A 17,734-nucleotide genomic window follows, 5' to 3' on the forward strand; every position below is an offset into this window, starting at 1 on the left:
TATCATTGTTTATTATTATAAATGAAAAAAATATATATACAACGCGTTTTTTTGTTTTACTCCTTGATTTTTAAAGTATTCGCAACCGCACTATGATTACTTTTAATTATAAAACCTAAGTTATTTGCATAAAAATAACCATAAACGTTACTTCCATGACTGAGGTGAACTAAATTTATTTTATATAACTTCAAAATTCATAAAAATATCATTACCAGCAGTAAGAAGTCCACAGATGGATATAAAACGTTTTAATAGATTTCCTCTATCATTAGTGGTTCTCTTCAGATCTACTTGAGCGACTGTGATCTAGCGAATTAGGTTCAAGTTGAGAGGAACTATTTTTTATATTATTTAACAATATTTCGTTTTCATACCTTATCGCCCTTATCGCCTTTAATGCCTTTTTCGCCCCGCGCGCCTTGTGCACCAACGTCACCCTTTTCGCCTTTTTCACCTTTCGTGTTTTCCTCTAGTATATTTTCTGTAATATATCAACTAAACTAAAGCATTACATTTAAAACATAAAAAAGTAAAAATAAATCCGAATATTCACCTTCTGGTTTTGGAGAGTCCCAAACTGAGTCATCCTTGAACTGGAAAATTAATTACTTGATTGTTTATGTTTTTTAACATTGTTTAAGGCAATATGTTATTTACAAGTTTTTGAGACATCAAAAGCACTGAAATAATCTTTACGAAATCATTACATATATTTTGTATGTAAAAACCATTTTACCTATATATATTTCATGGTGATCCCTTTGCAACCACTATAAAGGTTAAACACTTCTACCAAGAAAATAACAAATATTTTAAATAAATAATATAAAGAAAACGATATTTAAGCAAAGTAATAAATAATTTTTAAGAAATATACACAGTAATACTTTTTACAAATATATAGCGCAGGAATAAAAAAAACTGTTAATAACAAGCGTCTAAAGATATTTTGATAAATTCGAAAATAAATAAAGTATTCATTGAATCCGCTGTTATTTTAGGAGCATCACGACGAATTTGAAATCAGTTTATTTTTAAAATTACACATATACATAATACGCAACGAAGTAAAGTGTAAAGAAATTTAAACAATTGATTTATTTTCGATAACGATTTATAAGAAGCATCTACAGCATGTGTTAATTAATTTTGATATAAATAAATTATACTCTTTATACTAAAATAATAAATCCACAGATAAAGAGGAAAAATTAATTATACATTTAACCGTTTATTTAATTAAAGACAGTTAACAGGTGTCCATGAAAATTTTACTGCGCAGGGTAGAAAATTGTTACGTATAAAAATATAAAACTTACACTCTCCGGAATATAAAAGTCCTGAAATTAAATTTTGAAAAATAAATATTCAGCTTATCATGTTGCCAATATTTTTAAGAAAATCCATACAGATGATTTATCTATCCAAGCATCAACAAGAGCGAAAATATTTAAGAGTTATTGATAATAAATGCCGCATCATTGTTATACAATAAAAAACACATGCTTTGCTTTGTATTTTCGGTGATAATGATACTTTGTTCACACTTAAATATTCTTTAAAATAACCGATATATAAGTAGCTCGAACATTAAATAACTTACTATGAAACGTACATAGCTCCTAGCTGTAAAACGCAATATTTAAAAAAAATGATATACCATACAAAAAATTTGGTTTTTTACTTACGTCATTGCAAACTTTTTCTACATCGTCGGTGTTCGGATACAAAATGATTTTCTGAATAGCCCCCTGAAAAATAAAGACTCAATTATATTTAATATAAATCTTAAGAACAGTCGATATTTGGAATTTGTTTAACCATTTTTTTAATAATACGCAAATCGAAAAGAGTTTTGGAAGTAAGATTTAAATATTAATGGAAGCAGACAATTATAAGATTAATGCGTGTATTTTTAATATTAAATTTTTATTTTCTACGTTTTGAGTCATAGTCATTATCGTATGTAGGATGTTCACAGTTGTAAATTAGCTTTCTCCATAAATTTCCAATAGAACTGGATGAACACGGCCTCCATTTAATGTCTTCTGATGACATTTACAAGGTCGTAGGTTCATTTTATGAGTGGATGTCTTACGCTGCGTTACGTCTTACGTAATACTGTGCAATTATTAAGAAAAGGACCAATATTTAGCCACTTCCGCACATGCAGTGGTAGTCGTGCAACAAAGTGCACCGCCCGCCAGCCCGCTGATAAATACACACAGACTCCTGAAGATGCCCCGTGGAGGGGTTGAGTGATTGAGTGATTTGATGGTAGCAGTTATGTAATTTGCATTGTTGGCCGCATACGCATTTATCAGCGGGCTGGCGGGCGGTGCACTTTGTTGCACGACTACCACTGCATGTGCGGAAGTGGCTAAATATTGGTCCTTTTCTTACTTAGGATGGACTTTCGCAAGGTAACGCATGATTCCATTAAATACTGTGTAATAATGTATAAAAAAGTTTTGATTTAAATTTGAATGTGTGTAAATGAACTGTCGTTATGGATAGTAAGTGAAATTTTTTGAAACTGCCATATCTACTATTTACAGGATCAATGAAATTGAAGTTACCCTTTCAGCAGTCAAAGGAATTGGGTTATGTTTAAAACTCGTTTCAGGTGTAACTGTACCAGTGACGATGCGCGAATACTCTTTCGGAAATTAATGCAAAAATCTGCGAGTTAACCTGAGCTTTTAAAATGTGATACGGTGGTATATTTGGCTAGTTCTTTTTCATCAATCAAGTTGTAATATGATGGTACCATTAGCAGAACGATTATCAGATTTTTGGTTTTTTCAGTCAACGAACTTAGTTTTTTTTTTAACTCTCAGAGTAGCATTTTAGCAAATTTTGTTGATGTCATCGACCTGACAAAATTCTCATCAGAGTCATCGGACATTTATCATAACGTTATTAACGTGTATGAATTTACATAATTACTTTGATGACTTCTTGCGATTTTACTTGACAAATCAACAAAAACCGAGAGACATTTAATAAACTTCAATTTGAATAGCTTATAAATAGAAAATAAATACGTTTAATAATATGCTTAATATTTAAAATATTTCAATAAAATTTCAAATAGGACTATTATGCGGCAACTATATATATATATAAAGGCCGATTTTCGATCGGGTTGGTGGGAGAAGTGGCAGGAAAAACTCTAACAATGATTCTATTTAGGATGATCAAGGTTGTTTCTCCCTATTCGTTCTTTACCGTCATTGTAGGCGAAGCTTGTCTTTGATTGTCTGCGAATCGATTTGTAAGCTATCTTTCGCATTGACGGAGAACCGAGAGCGTACCAAGCATTCTCTATAAAATACTTTGTAAGAAAGCATTACCGTAGTTTCTTTCGCTACTTCTTTCAAAGCTGACTCTCCGTGGTAATAACAATATTAAATTGAGAAGCACTTCCGAGAGTTTAAAAGTCTAAGATTGTTTAAAATGTTAACATTAAATATTATGCACAAATTGATTTTAGTTATGTATTATTATGAAGGGTTCCCAACGAGGTTAAAGTTCACGTTAAATAGTAATTTTTAACGATGAATGTACCTACCCTACTGTTAGCACAGGATATTATATTTCAGTTATTATTCAAATTGTTGTGTAAGATAAATGCAATTAGAATAAAGGGGTGAGTCTAATTCCGAGTTATACAGCACAGATATAAACTAATTTGTACCAAACGATAGCAAAATTGTATGAACAATAATTTACCAGCACGTGTTACATTCCCGTACGAAAACATAGCGGGGTGTTAGCTTAATGAACTCATAACGGCTGATTTAATATCGGGGTTAGAACGCATTAGCGTTTGTATGTTAGGTATGAATTGCTATTTAGCGGGCTTTACTTCCACTTTGTTGTTCGACGATAACAAAATGATTCATGGTTTAGGTAAGTTTCGAACTGGCTGGAACAATTAGCTTATGATGTTTACGATCGTGCGTTACAAAAATCGCCATACATATTTCATTTAAATGACTTCTTTTAATTAGTAGGGTTACAAATATTTTATGTTAGGATTCTTTTAATACAGTCAGTGAATAAGTGAAATATGGAAGGTTCATTGGAAGGTTTTTGACAATAACAACAAAATTTTCTAAATTATGGACAACTAATTGGAACTAAAACAGATTTGTGGCTTAAAAATCATTTTGGTTTTTGTCGTCGCTTCAACAATATTTTAACACAGTAGAGCAATTCATTCCCAAGCTTTATCAACACTTAAAAAATTCTTCACGCTCCAACAAAAATTTTCACATGTTTTTATTTGGTAAACCTCTTAAATTTATTGCTTGATAATTAAGAGACATGTAAGTGTATAGTTCACTGCTGCTTACAAAAAAGTTGCTAATTAAATGAAGCCTAGAAAAATGAAAAAAATATGATTTACGGTCGAAAGTAGCAAATACAGTTCACTATCACTTTGAAGGAATTAAATAACATAGTTACTGGTCGACAATAAAGGAAAAACTATTGAAACCGATACATCCACTAGAGCTAGCCAATCAGAACTTAATTACGCAAAGCTAACAAGCAGGACGTATCATTTCCAGTTTGCATATTTTTTCTTTTAATTAATTTTTAACAATTGCTTTATCTTTCATAATATATGATGCCCTGTTGATCTGAAATATATTTGTTATGCATTGCCTATATGTAGTACAGTATGCACTGTTTTTAGGACAGTTTTACTTAAAACACACACACTTACATATTTATTGTACTATATCTGTTAATGATTCTGTTGTAACATATTACTCTCTTAAAAATATAAGTGACTAAGTAAGTGTTTGCTGACACTGTGGATTGATATATAAACTGCAACACTGTGGATTGATATATAAGATAAATAATTGTAATTAGAATTTTAGGCGTGCATAAGTTAAAAATAAACTAATATAATATTTCACAGTTAAGCTGTGTTGTTAAAAACAAATGATGAATAGTTAATACTTAGGAGGGTTTGTATTTTATTATATTCTTGATTTTGTATTCAAAAATATTATTGAATTATTGAAATTATTAATCCATCCATTTATTTTACATTATTTGTCTTCAATGATGTAATATTTTAATCATTTATCTTAAACTTGACAAATGATAATGACACATTGTTACAGTTTTTGTTACATGTTGATGTAACAGGTTACAGTAATAAAACCTCGATATTTTTATAATTTAATAACATCTATATATATCTATAAGTGACAGAGTGGTCGGTAAGATCAGTTTATGAAATCGCTTGTTTGTTAAAAATTAATTAAAATGGGATATAAGCGATGATGATGTGGTACAGAGAGGACCGTCTGACCGACAAAATATTTATATTTACATAAATTTAGTAATGTTTGATCTATACATTTATTATCAATTCCGACAAGAGTCAATTAAACAAATTCCACACGTTACGATTAATAAAAACTCTTGAATGATCACATAGGATTTTCTTAATCACATAGTTAATTAAAAATTAAGAAAAGGATTGTCAGACTAAAGAAGGATTTTATGAAAAGGAATAATTATATTTGGCTAATTTCCAAAAAAACTTTTTTTATTAACAGTACAACCAAAAAAGACGGAGTGTACAGAATCTAACGTGAAAATCCGAATGGAGCCGCATATGGAATTAACAAAGTTACTTTAGAAAATTAATACAAACCCGCTCGTGCCGTAGAATTTAATCTACTCGTGTTTAGCGAAATCCCGACTTGCGCGAGCTGCCTACTAATTTAGCTGTGCAGTGACAGCTAATTTCGAGACGTTACTTGCATAACCACACATTACATGCACGATTGTCGGCCGCGAGATTTTCACTTGTTATTTTTAGTTGAAGACAATGATTTATATTATTTTATTCATAATTGTGCAGTGTGATTGGTTTTAGGTGCTAAAAATTAAGAAGGGTACATCTCATATGTTGTCTATTGATGTTATAGTACACCCTATTCAAAAATAAATAGTTTCAGTAATTTAAAAACGTAGCGGTAACAAAGTAAGAAAAAAAACATTAACAAAATTCGAAGTACTATTTTCTAATTATATTTTGTTATTTATACTGCCTGATATTTTTGAACTTTCACCCCTTTGAAGCTTTTATAACTATTACACAATTAATCAGTTGATATACAAATAGATGTATTAAAGTTATCTGTGTGCATTGACACCATTTTTAAGTTTGAGTGGGTAGAGCGGTAAAGGAGTTAAGTGTACCTAACTATTCGCTGACAAATGAATTATACTTCTACTATCAGAACTTATAATAAAACATATTAAGACTTAGCGAAAATACTCTTTAATAACTTTGTTGGTGGGTTAAACAGACAGTTTGAACTAATTCTCTAATACAAGTTATTAAATTTACAAGACCTAAAATTCATACTTAATTCTATCCGTGTAGTGTCGAGGTCCACCTAGAACAATACCACTCCCGTTGTTACTAGAATGTCGTAATAGGCGACTAATACGATTATATTCTCCTCTGTTTTAGTCCCATGATTAGATGCAAAAGTATGATGGTTGGTTGGGGAGAGACTAAACCAGGCCGTAAATAATTCAATGCTGATCATTTCCTGGTAGGTAAGTGTTCCGAATTCGTCGCTATTTAAAGCACAAAATAGCTATAGAAGACTAAAGGAACTAAACGGTTTGATATTCCGAGAGTGGAAGCACGCCGGCACCCACTAACTTTCCATGAAAAACCTCTCCCTATGGGAGGGTCAGGAATCGCATCGATGAAAATTACGACGAGTGGAGGACGAAAATTAATTAATAAAATCAAAACTAAAACATTGCAATAAAAATATTTCACATTTGGAATAAAGAAAACTGTTGCACTTCATGTTTTTCTTTCTCTCCTTACATTTATATTGGACATGAAAGGAAAATATGTTACTTCTTAAACCTCTATTCAGCACAATTTTATTACAGAAAAGAAAAATAAAATAATGAAACATTTCAGTGTTTACTGTAGAAACTCGGGCGATAAAACTGGGATAGCCGGTTTTAAGACGGAAGATTTTTAATTCTTAGAGATGATGTTACAATAAATATTTTTATTTCATATCTTTTAATAACTTGTATTACTTAAGCGAATGCTGTGAATGGTTTTGGACATTGAAATGATCTTTAGACTTAAACCGACTCATTATCGTCATCGCTTTAGCCGTTGGAAATTCACTGCTGGACATGGATTGTCCATAAATTATCAAAGACAAGACAGAAGGGAAGCGACCTGCATCCAACGTTTTCCGTTGACTTTAACAAGGTCGTCTGTTCACTATTTAATTTGAGGTACTACGCTGGATTGCTGGTACGTATTCTCCACTCCAGAACCTTAAGGTATACATCCTATGGAGCCTTCTTGCTGTCAATTAAACTTGCCGATCCTCTGGCTTATGTATTTTATTTTCGTTGGTATATGAATCTCATTCCTGATTCGATTTCGTAGAGAAAACTCAACCACGTCCCTTTCTATAGATTGTTTAGCGATTGTGAATTTGCCAATTAGGCCCGAAGTGAGAGGCCACGTTTCAAAACCAAATATTTGACCCATTTTATCATTTAAAGTTAATAATTAAAGTGACCATGAGTCATACAGACAACGGAATGTCACATTCTGCTGTGAATAGTCGCGTTACTAACAAGACTCATGTAAACATACGTATTTTACGATCGCATTTTATTATATTCTTGCCTTGACAACGTCGACGGGCTCTAATATTTCAAAATGATTTACGCACAATAACGTTAACATATTAATTGTTTTCCTGCAATTATTTTAATGGAAATTTTATGTTACGTTTGCAGAACGAGCCATGGACTATGCTCCAGATTTCTCTTTGAGATCCCGTGAGACATATCCCGGCGGATTGGCAAGTTGAAGTAGCAGTTGGCACCCAGGCCCTTAAAGTTCAGAAGTAGATACCACGGACTCGCAATTACTGCGCCTACGCACATTCTAATATCTACTCAAAAATTAGGGCACACGAGCTGCTTGAGTTGTCAGGCAACACTGGATGCAGGCTGCTTCCAACAAAATAGCTTTTAAAATCCATGAAGGAGGTCTTCTCCAGCTGTTAATAGTTGAAATACTGATGATGACGTTTAAAATCAATGTCTTTGTTTATATATGCATTAGGCTTGTATTTTAGCATCGCTGATTTTTTCTTTTAGGATTTCATGTGTAACTGCAGCGTTATACTGCAAAGTTTTGTTTAGTTGAAAATTTCGTACGTAAATTCCGGTATTTTACCTCTAACGTACCACCGCTTTTGAATGTTAGAAGAATAACTACACTATTAAATTATTAAATATAAAATGATTACCATTTAATCTTTACGTTCTTGATAAGTTATCGTTGGGATGTTTTCCGACTTGACTTTAAAATAATGTGATTATAAATGTTTAGCAACGATTTATTCTCGATACGTAAGCATAATAAGTTTATTCATTTATTTGATTAGAGCTATCATATGTGCTTGCAATTAAAAATTATATCTTTGTGCATTGGTGACAATACATCATGAGTATTATAAGTGGTTATGTAGAGTGTTGCGTTCTTGTGCGTGTCAGCTAGAGGCAATAAATGTTTGTCTCATTAGCTCGGGAACATAACTGCCCACGGCGCTTGATTAAAACAAAAACATATTTGCAGTACCTAGATATTTCTTGCAACACAGATCTGCTACCCATACGACATATGAAAACATTTTAAAGATTTTTGGCTTAAAATGTGCTATAAACTGTATGTTTTATAAGTATATGTACATGTAACTAGATTTTACGTATAACTAGTATATATGCGAAGAAATAATTGGACTGACGACATAATTAAGGTTGCGAAAACTCACTTCAGCTGAAAAACTGATGATATTCATGAAATGTGTATATTTAAAAGTAAAGACATAAAATAATATGTTATTTACATAAATTAGATCCGTAATAGACAATCTAAAGTGAGTCTGAAATAAACCGCTTGTTGTTCTTAATTAAAATTATTTACTTCCTACTTTTAAATGTAATTGGTCTTTATTTGTTCTCTTTTTATATATTTATTAATATTCTTTTTTACACTATGATCACGACGTCGCGATATTTAAGAGTAATTAACCAAATTTAAACGTTAATAAATGTTCGTTACAATAACGGTCTATATGATATTAACGAACCATGATTTGTAATACTTGTGTTTTCGTTACATTTAATCCTGTATTTACAGCCTTAAGCTATTAAATAAATCTATTCACGATGACTCTGAAAAGTTATCATGTTCAAAGATCGAGACTGTGTAGAGATGTATCGATTCATCAGATAGTTTTTAATTAATTTTCTTAGAGTACTTAGTATATATAGTACTTAAGTTACGTAACTTTATATTGCGTCAAAATAAAAAAAAAATTGTACTCACTTTAAAAGGAAATTTCTTAGGAGTTCCAGACTGGCCAATGTAAACCCATGCATCTTTCGAAAAGTAAATATCTTCCATTATCTCAAATTCCACAGCTTCATTAAACTCGCATTTTACATAAATTGTTATCTTTTTTGCCTCAAATATTACAAATATATCCATCCAATTATTACTAAAATCTGAATATATTATATTTAGATTATAGCTTTCATCAAAGCTGATGCTATCCAGGGTAACAGTTAATACATCGATAGCTTTAGGCGTAAGACACAACCTTAGTTTTACTTGTTGGTTGTCATCTAATATTGCGAATAGGCATGAGTATTCTGCGGTGTCGAATTTAAACATAACATTTAAAATAAACGGACTAGAAAGGGTCAAGTCGTTTAAAGAAATCTTATGGCCGGGTGCTGACACGTTGCTTGTTTTATCAAATTGGTAAACAGGAAGTCCATCTGGGCCATCGGTGAAACCTATCTTCCCCGAATCGGTTGTATAATTTTCATATATTTTAATAACATCTTGAAGTATGTTATAATCTGAAATAAATGAAATAAAAGAATACACAAATTTATAATTAACTAAGAAAGTACTGTACTTAATACAGTAATTAAGTTAAATAGATAAAAAAATAAGTAAGCTGAAACATCGATAATATATGTTTTACGATTATATATGTTCATGCATGAAATAATTTAAAAAGTTTTAATTTTTAACTACTTTTTATTAAAGAAAGAAGAATAAATGAATAAATAAATCATCAATGTTTATAATGCCTTTATGCATGTTATGCAAAGATTATTACACGTATTTATAAATATAAATTATGTGTTACATACGAATGAGTTAGTTGTATATTACATGTGGATACACGTGATCGAATATTGTTTATAATCTGTTACTTTGTCGATTACAAATACTGGCCACTTTGAATACATCTAATCTGACATTTTACACTGGGATTCTAAATTCAAATTTATCACAAATTTGATTCGATATTAGTTATTTGTTTTAGCGCCATTACTTTTTATGAACCGGCAAAACAGATCGTTTTTTTTAAATTACACGACTTTTAAAAAAACTTCTGCATAATACAACGATTTCATATGTAAATGACTTTATAATGCTATAAATAAGCTAGTTACAGTGATATTTTTATAAATACATGCTCGTAAACAAAGGAAATAATTTGTACAGAATAACTATTAAATAGGAAAGGCGATAAACTAACGATATTAAGTATGCTATTAAAAGAAATTTATTAAGACGTTTGTTTCTAATCTATACACTAGGGTTAGTTCTTAAAATCGTAAATATGTCTATTAACACGGTCCTCTTATCAATTGTCATTTGTCAAAGAGAAAGTATTAAATCGCGAAGTTTATATAGGTATTTAACACTGTACGTTCATTTACATTTACCAGTTACTGACTGTTCACTTGACTAAATTCTATTTACATTGTTGTAGATGATGGTTTAGTGAACTTCTTTTCTAGAAATAATAATATGATTATTTATAATCGAAAATAGTTATAATAATTATTTATTAGGAAATTGTCAGTGTTTAAAAGTTGTTGTGTTGTAGTTTTTTTTTTAAAAATATTACGGAAGAATGTAAATAAAGCTTTTCAACTAAACGAGCCTTCAGAAGGCTCCCTAGCAGCTGATTCCACTAATCTTGATCAAAGCTTAATGGTGGCGGTCACGGTAGGTTTTACATGCAAGTAAAGCACAAAAAGTAAGTTGTAACTAACAAAGAAGCCTGTAATTTGATCAGCCATTTCTGTACGTAAATTTAGCAATTTAAAATTCAAATCACAACAAATTTAGTTATTTCGCATGTCTAAAGCAATTGCTCAAATTCCTATATTATTGCCTTTTGTAGTGAACCACGTGCCTTGCTACAGTATATTTCGGAATAACATTTTGTGACTCTTTTTTTCTGTAATATTTGCGCATATTCCATAGGTTAAAACGACTGTTATAATATTAATTAAATAAGTAACATAAGTTTATTTATCAAAAAAATAAAAAAGGAAAAAAAAACATAAAAACTCACGTACCTGAAAATTGACTCTTTACAGAATTGATGAAAATTAATGTGCTCATGTACCTAAAAAAGAAAAATTAAGACATTAGATTTGTTTTTAAAAATTCAAATCAGTGCAATATTAATACAAAGAATAAAATATACGTTACTATCATCTTTTCATTCATAGCACATCTACTATTGAATATAGCCTCCCTATAGATTACTAACAAGAAAGGTCGTCGGTCCACCTGGGCGTCAAATATGAATTAAAACGGCGATGTTGTTTCAAACGACTACTTCTTTCAGATAACCATTAGATGGACTTTATGACTAAATATTAATTAAGTTTTCCAATAAGTAAATTCATTTATTTATATGGACTTTCTTGTTAGTTTCTAGTTAAAGTGAGAGCAAATTACAAATCTTCAATTATAGTACTAGATTACGGATATTTAAATAAGACGCCGCAACCAAGTTGCCTCCCCGCAAATTTTCGGTCGTAGACATTGTTAAAAATATTTAAGTGTCGAATACCTTCTCGCCGAAGGAACAGTGGTCTTAGAATGTTTGTCATGCTTACAGACTATTAAAGTTATTGCTCGCACAACACAAAACTATTTTAGCCTATGTTAGTTTATTAGACAGAAAGACATTTGCGCGAAGAATCAATCTCTTCAATAAATACTGTTATGTAATTATTTTTTTTACTTTAATTAATTATTATTAACGCAGACAATAATAGAATAAGAGGTGTCTTTATTACCTCTTTAACAAATGACTTAAATACTTTTGAGCTTCATGCGGTCATAGATTTTTTTTTATACAAATAGTGTTGTTTTATTAGAAGCTGTCTATTAAAATTGTCGCGGACGTACCGGTAGTCACCTTGAGACTAGCAATATAACAATGTAAAATTTACGTGACCGGCCCAAGCTCTAAAACCGCGAGATGCCTAGACTAGAGTCCTCTTTGGAAGCGAACAAACTGCAAAGTAGATGTAGGTACCACCGCTTTGCTTTAGGAAGAGTGTAAATTACTATAAGAGCTTAAACAGAGGATACGGTACAAACCTCTCGTTCCTGGTTCTCACCTCTAGTTCCTGGTTCCGTGGACGTTAATATTATAATAATAATTATGTTACCTTGACACAAGGTTTTACAATTGAATAAGAGTGTGTAAGTAAGTTCTAAACCATTACGCTATATATATGACCCAACATAAACTAGGATCAAAAGCAGAATTCAATAGATATCGAACAAGTTTCATAGCACCTCTGTGGTATTAATTATATAAATAAACACTGTCATAAAATATCTTAGTATTATCAGGTATGTGCATATTTATGAGACAGTCATTCACAGGAATGTTAATGAGTCACGAGCGTATGTCTTTATATATCTGTATATATATACAGATAAATATAAATAGGGATAGAGAGAGGCTAGACTTAATAAAATACTGACTTTTGTAGACAAATGTGTGACTATTTTACAATTAGCTCCTAAATAATCCTATAATAAATTTAAGAAATTAGACAATAAAAATTATATAAACGATCCCGTTTCAGTATGAAAGTCTTATAAGTAATAACAGAGCTCGGGAATTAATTGCTCTAACTAATATATTAAGAATATTGTTAAATTGACCACGAAAAAACCCATCTGAGCTTGTTCTGGAATCTTCTCAGAACAAATCGCACTTGGAACCATGGCAGGCTTAAGTTTAAGGATTATAACGGAGTTTAATCTGATTTAAATTTCTATTAAACTGGGCTCGTCTGGCAACTGGTACACTAGTGGTCGCACAAATGATCCTATTGAATATTAGTATGGATAAATGAACATCAGAAATTGTTGTCAATTAATATTGATATGCTATAAAGTCTGGAAAAAATGAATTAACATTGATATAGTGATCTCATTTCCTTGTTTATTTAAAAATTCTTCATTTTATACCAAATATTAATATTATTTAACCGGTGGCAAAGCGCTGAAGGTTTGAAGCAATTCAGCCAAACAATGCGTTTATATCTATAACCAAACATTCTGTATATAATACATATCGATAATATTATAAATAAAATAATGTTAATAGATAAATATTTCTTCTTCTTTTCGGCTTATAAACGCAAACTACAAGGTATTCAGCGGCTTTCCACGATCTCAAAGTCTGTCATCGATCCACTTTCGGAGGGCCTATCCACGCCACGCCCACTATCACTTCAAAAGAGCAATTCTCGTAGCTACGTCGTTGACCTTGGATTTTTTGGGGATTTCCTCATTTTTAATTCGATCTTGTAGCGAAACTGCGAGTGTAGCCCTCTCCATAGCTCCCAGGGTTATCTTGAATCTACTCATGAGGCCTATCGTAAGCGACGTCTCGGATCCGTGTGTAAGAAAATAAATATCATAAATAACTTGTTAAATATTTACCCTTATTAAACATATACATTATAATTAAAATTTATTTTCAAACATTGAATACTAGTTTAAAAAGCTTTTGTAGCGCTAAATATCTAACAATGTAGATGACTTCTTTTCTACGCTAATGGTCATATTAAGAGAAAAGCATAAAAAATTACATGATAATGTTTCTTATGCCATTTATACAAGTACAATGTAATTAAAAGGACGAGTATTTTTTAAAGTGTTTATTTTAACTTTTTGGTTCATTTGATTTGATTTTTAATTCATTTATTTTGATTTGTAATCAATGCAATTTTTTATTGTTTCGTTTTTATATAACTTTGCGATAATTTTTATTATTCTAAAAATGTTAACTTTAATTAGGCTTACTTAATAAATAAAAGTGTTTTCATACGAAATAGACTATAATTTGCATGCCTCTAATAATGTCCGCGAATTTATAAAGTAGACAGCAAAAATCTGCGTAGGGGACTTTAAACTTGTAAACATTTGTCTACGGGCGAAGATAATAGTAGTAACAAATTAGGGTAACAAAGGATTATGTATCAGTTACCGCCTCTGTTTGCTATTTCGGTTACCTGTACGGATACATGCGTTGTAGAGACAACTTGCTGAACAGTGGCAGTGCTTATGACTGCAACACTGGCACTGGCATAGCGCAAGCGCACAATATTAAAAGGTAATTTCATAAACAGTGTTTATAACATTTTTATAAAATCTTTTTGGCTATAATATTCGTTTCTGAATGGTTTAAATGACATTTTACAAAATGGAACAAGTTGGTAAAATTTCTTTTGAACTATTTGTCATTTTTTTTCTTTATTTAAAAATAAATTTACATAAGTTCCATTTATTTTAATATATTATTCCTAAATAGAATAGTAAAAAATACGCATAGCTTGAATTTTTTTAATATATAATTGTATGATAGCACAAAGCGATGACTTAAGCGATTTCAACCCGGAAATTTTGATATCAAAGATGCATATCGCTTTGGTCGTCCAGTTGCGGATAAATGGACGCCTTTTATAAAAAAAAGATTGGTTCAATTATCAGTAGTTTCGACGAAGCTGACGTATTGAAAAATGACCACAAAGAATTGAAAAATCGAAAAATGAGCATTTAAACGCGCATGCGTTTAGCCAGACCTCAAAGCAAGATAAACCTTCACTATAACCTACATGTACATCTCAATGGTTATAAATTCTTAACCATAACTAATATTCATCAACGGTTAGTATTTTACAGGTTTATAAAAAAATCATTCGGTGTAAACAATAAAAACAATTGATTTAGAGGAATACCTTCATAGTCAAAATGAAAATAAGGGAAATGCAATAAAAATACTTTTTAAGCACACTTTCCTGAGATACCATAGTTTTTAGGTAATTTTAGACGAAAATTCGTTGCATTTTATATTTGATGATATATACGTTTCATCTCTGGATATATTTTGTATTAAAAAACGAATGTATAAACGTTATATTATTTTTATTTCAAACATCGCTTCTCGAAATTGTATTCCCAGGGAATATAACACGAGCCAAGTTTCCACGAAAACCAGACGATTATTCGTTTCCCAGTAGGTTCAGCTTAGATAGAAGCAATGTAACGGGCATGTACGCGATTTAATGTAACGTAACACGCCCGTAGGCGTCGAGTACACCAGCCGTTTAACGTTATACGTACACGGGTGCTAATTTTGAAAGTGTAACAATTCGTTAAACTGCAAATAGGGTTGTTAGATACTAACGATTTACTATCGCAGAAATGTTGAAGAAGGGATTCTAGTTTGAGTAGATTGTTACAAACTGAACTGTAAATTAAACGTCATTAAAAGATTTAGAGCAATTAAAAAATAGTATTTTTTAAGTAGTAGGTGTATATAACCACGTTTTACGCAAGTATGATAACTTTATAGAGCAAATTGGTGTCAAAAAGTAGATTTATTGCTAGGACACTAATTTACGGTGGGCATGTTTATTTATTCTGTTTATTTGATAACTTGTAATTAAATGTAACTGAAATTAAATGTAACTATGTGCCGGTGGCATTTTATACTAGTTAACCATTTGGAGGATGCAGAGATAAATTAATGAAGAAAGGTGAAATAAGTATATATCAGAAAAGAGAAAATATTCTAAAGGAAAAGGAAAAACCATGAAACGCAAATAATCTGCTATAAATATATTAACGAATACTAATAACTACAATATTACATAAATACAATATAATCATACACACTTATATATATAATAAATAAATATATATACATATCTATACATTTATATAATATAAATATACATATATATGTAAAAGTTCTAACTGACTCATTATTAAATCTATCCAAATCCTCTCGGTATAGGAAAATTGGGCTCGCTGCGATTGGGCTGTGAAATGGATTTTTCTTTCAATCCAGGTTTTGTTTTTTTTATAAACAAGACTCATATACAATTATTTTGGTAAAAATGCATTAAATTATTAAAATGCTTTCATTTATCTTTTTTGGGTAAAATACCTTTGATTATTAATACAGTGCGACATAAGTATATACGTGTATGTGCATTAACTACAATGTTGCCTACTTATACTTTTAAAAGATAGTCACTATTCTTTTAAAGAAACTTTAACTTATTAAAACGTTAGTGTTTTTCAATCTCTGTCAGTGTGGGTTGGTTCTTGTTGCATACTGTTTTATATACATACATTGTTGTTTGTTGCATATTGGTTCATTTATGTCTAAGCGTCTGCGATAGATTTCTTGGAAATGACACGGCAGTCATAAAAAAATTCTCCCGTAATCTTTATGTAGCTTAAAATAATAAGGTTTTTAGATCAGTCGTCTCTAAAAACAGTACACGGAAGCGGTAAAGAACAGCTGCATTGAATAATTTTAAATACTGCATCTCAACAACACGTAAAATTTATTTTTGTACTCAATGAATGTAACGAAACAAGACGATTTTAAAATAGCGCTGAAATACAAATTACCTATTTAAAATCTGGAGTCACAAAACCAATGCTTTAATTTTTTTTTTATAAACTGCAATATGTCCTGGTATTGATCAATAACATTTTAGGTAGGATTATTGATTAGTACGATATCAATTATTGAAAGTATAACATGAAAAAATCACTTTAAGTGTTTAAATTTCAGTGTTAAAAATTAAAATAATTAACAATCTAATGTTAATTAATCAAAAAAGTTAAACAATCTAATGAAAACTAACTAATTTTAAACAATCTAATGTCAATTAATCAAGATATTATAACAAAATTAATCATTGAGATTAAAACATATAGTTCAGACAAAGTTGTAACAGTAATTAATTTTTTTTTCAAGATTTTTATTATGCTCCGCTTGCTACTCTAACAATAATTACTATTTAAAGTATTCAAATATTGTGTACCTTCTTTTTATTTTTTTTTATAAAAGTCGAATATTTTTTGCTCTTTAGCATTTATAGTCTCTAAGGGGTTGAGGTTTACCTCAATCTAGACTATCTCTTAACAGAGCACAAAAGGCGCTTATCAAAGACTCTTTTATGGTAATTAAGTTCAAAGGTTCTGGAGCCGTTTGAGAGTTTTAGGGGCGTTATACTATTGAGTTTATGCTGCATAGACGCATGCGCCATAATTTTATATTTTTCAGCGACTTCCAGTGAACATAACTATATCATCGGGCTATCGGTAAGGGCTACCCACGCCACATCTACCGGTCAGCGATCGGCGCTCTATAACCTTTTTGCTGATGCGTAAATAAATAACATTGATGCTTTGCAAACCCAGGAACAGGCGACCAACAAAAATAGATTTTCAAGATTGATGCCTTGAACTCTCTTT

General features: G+C 30.7%; 1 protein-coding gene across 1 annotated transcript in view; it reads right to left on the reverse strand.

Moving 5' to 3' along the window:
- The window catches only part of LOC137919154 (collagen alpha-1(XV) chain-like), a 41,183-nt gene that overhangs the window by 10,439 nt on the left and 13,010 nt on the right, over positions 1-17,734 (reverse strand). The window contains exons 2-7 of the mRNA XM_068762137.1: positions 11,497-11,546; positions 9,434-9,972; positions 1,692-1,754; positions 1,323-1,343; positions 557-596; positions 378-484 (exon numbers count right to left, since the gene is read on the reverse strand). Of these exons, the coding sequence (XP_068618238.1) occupies positions 378-484; positions 557-596; positions 1,323-1,343; positions 1,692-1,754; positions 9,434-9,972; positions 11,497-11,546 (820 nt within the window). The remainder of the gene's footprint in view (positions 1-377; positions 485-556; positions 597-1,322; positions 1,344-1,691; positions 1,755-9,433; positions 9,973-11,496; positions 11,547-17,734) is intronic.

The sequence above is a fragment of the Battus philenor genome, unplaced genomic scaffold, assembly GCF_028537555.1.
Source record: "Battus philenor isolate CCGP_79_NKW_IND1 unplaced genomic scaffold, ilBatPhil1.0.hap1 SCAF_16, whole genome shotgun sequence".
NCBI classification, from domain to species: domain Eukaryota; kingdom Metazoa; phylum Arthropoda; class Insecta; order Lepidoptera; family Papilionidae; genus Battus; species Battus philenor.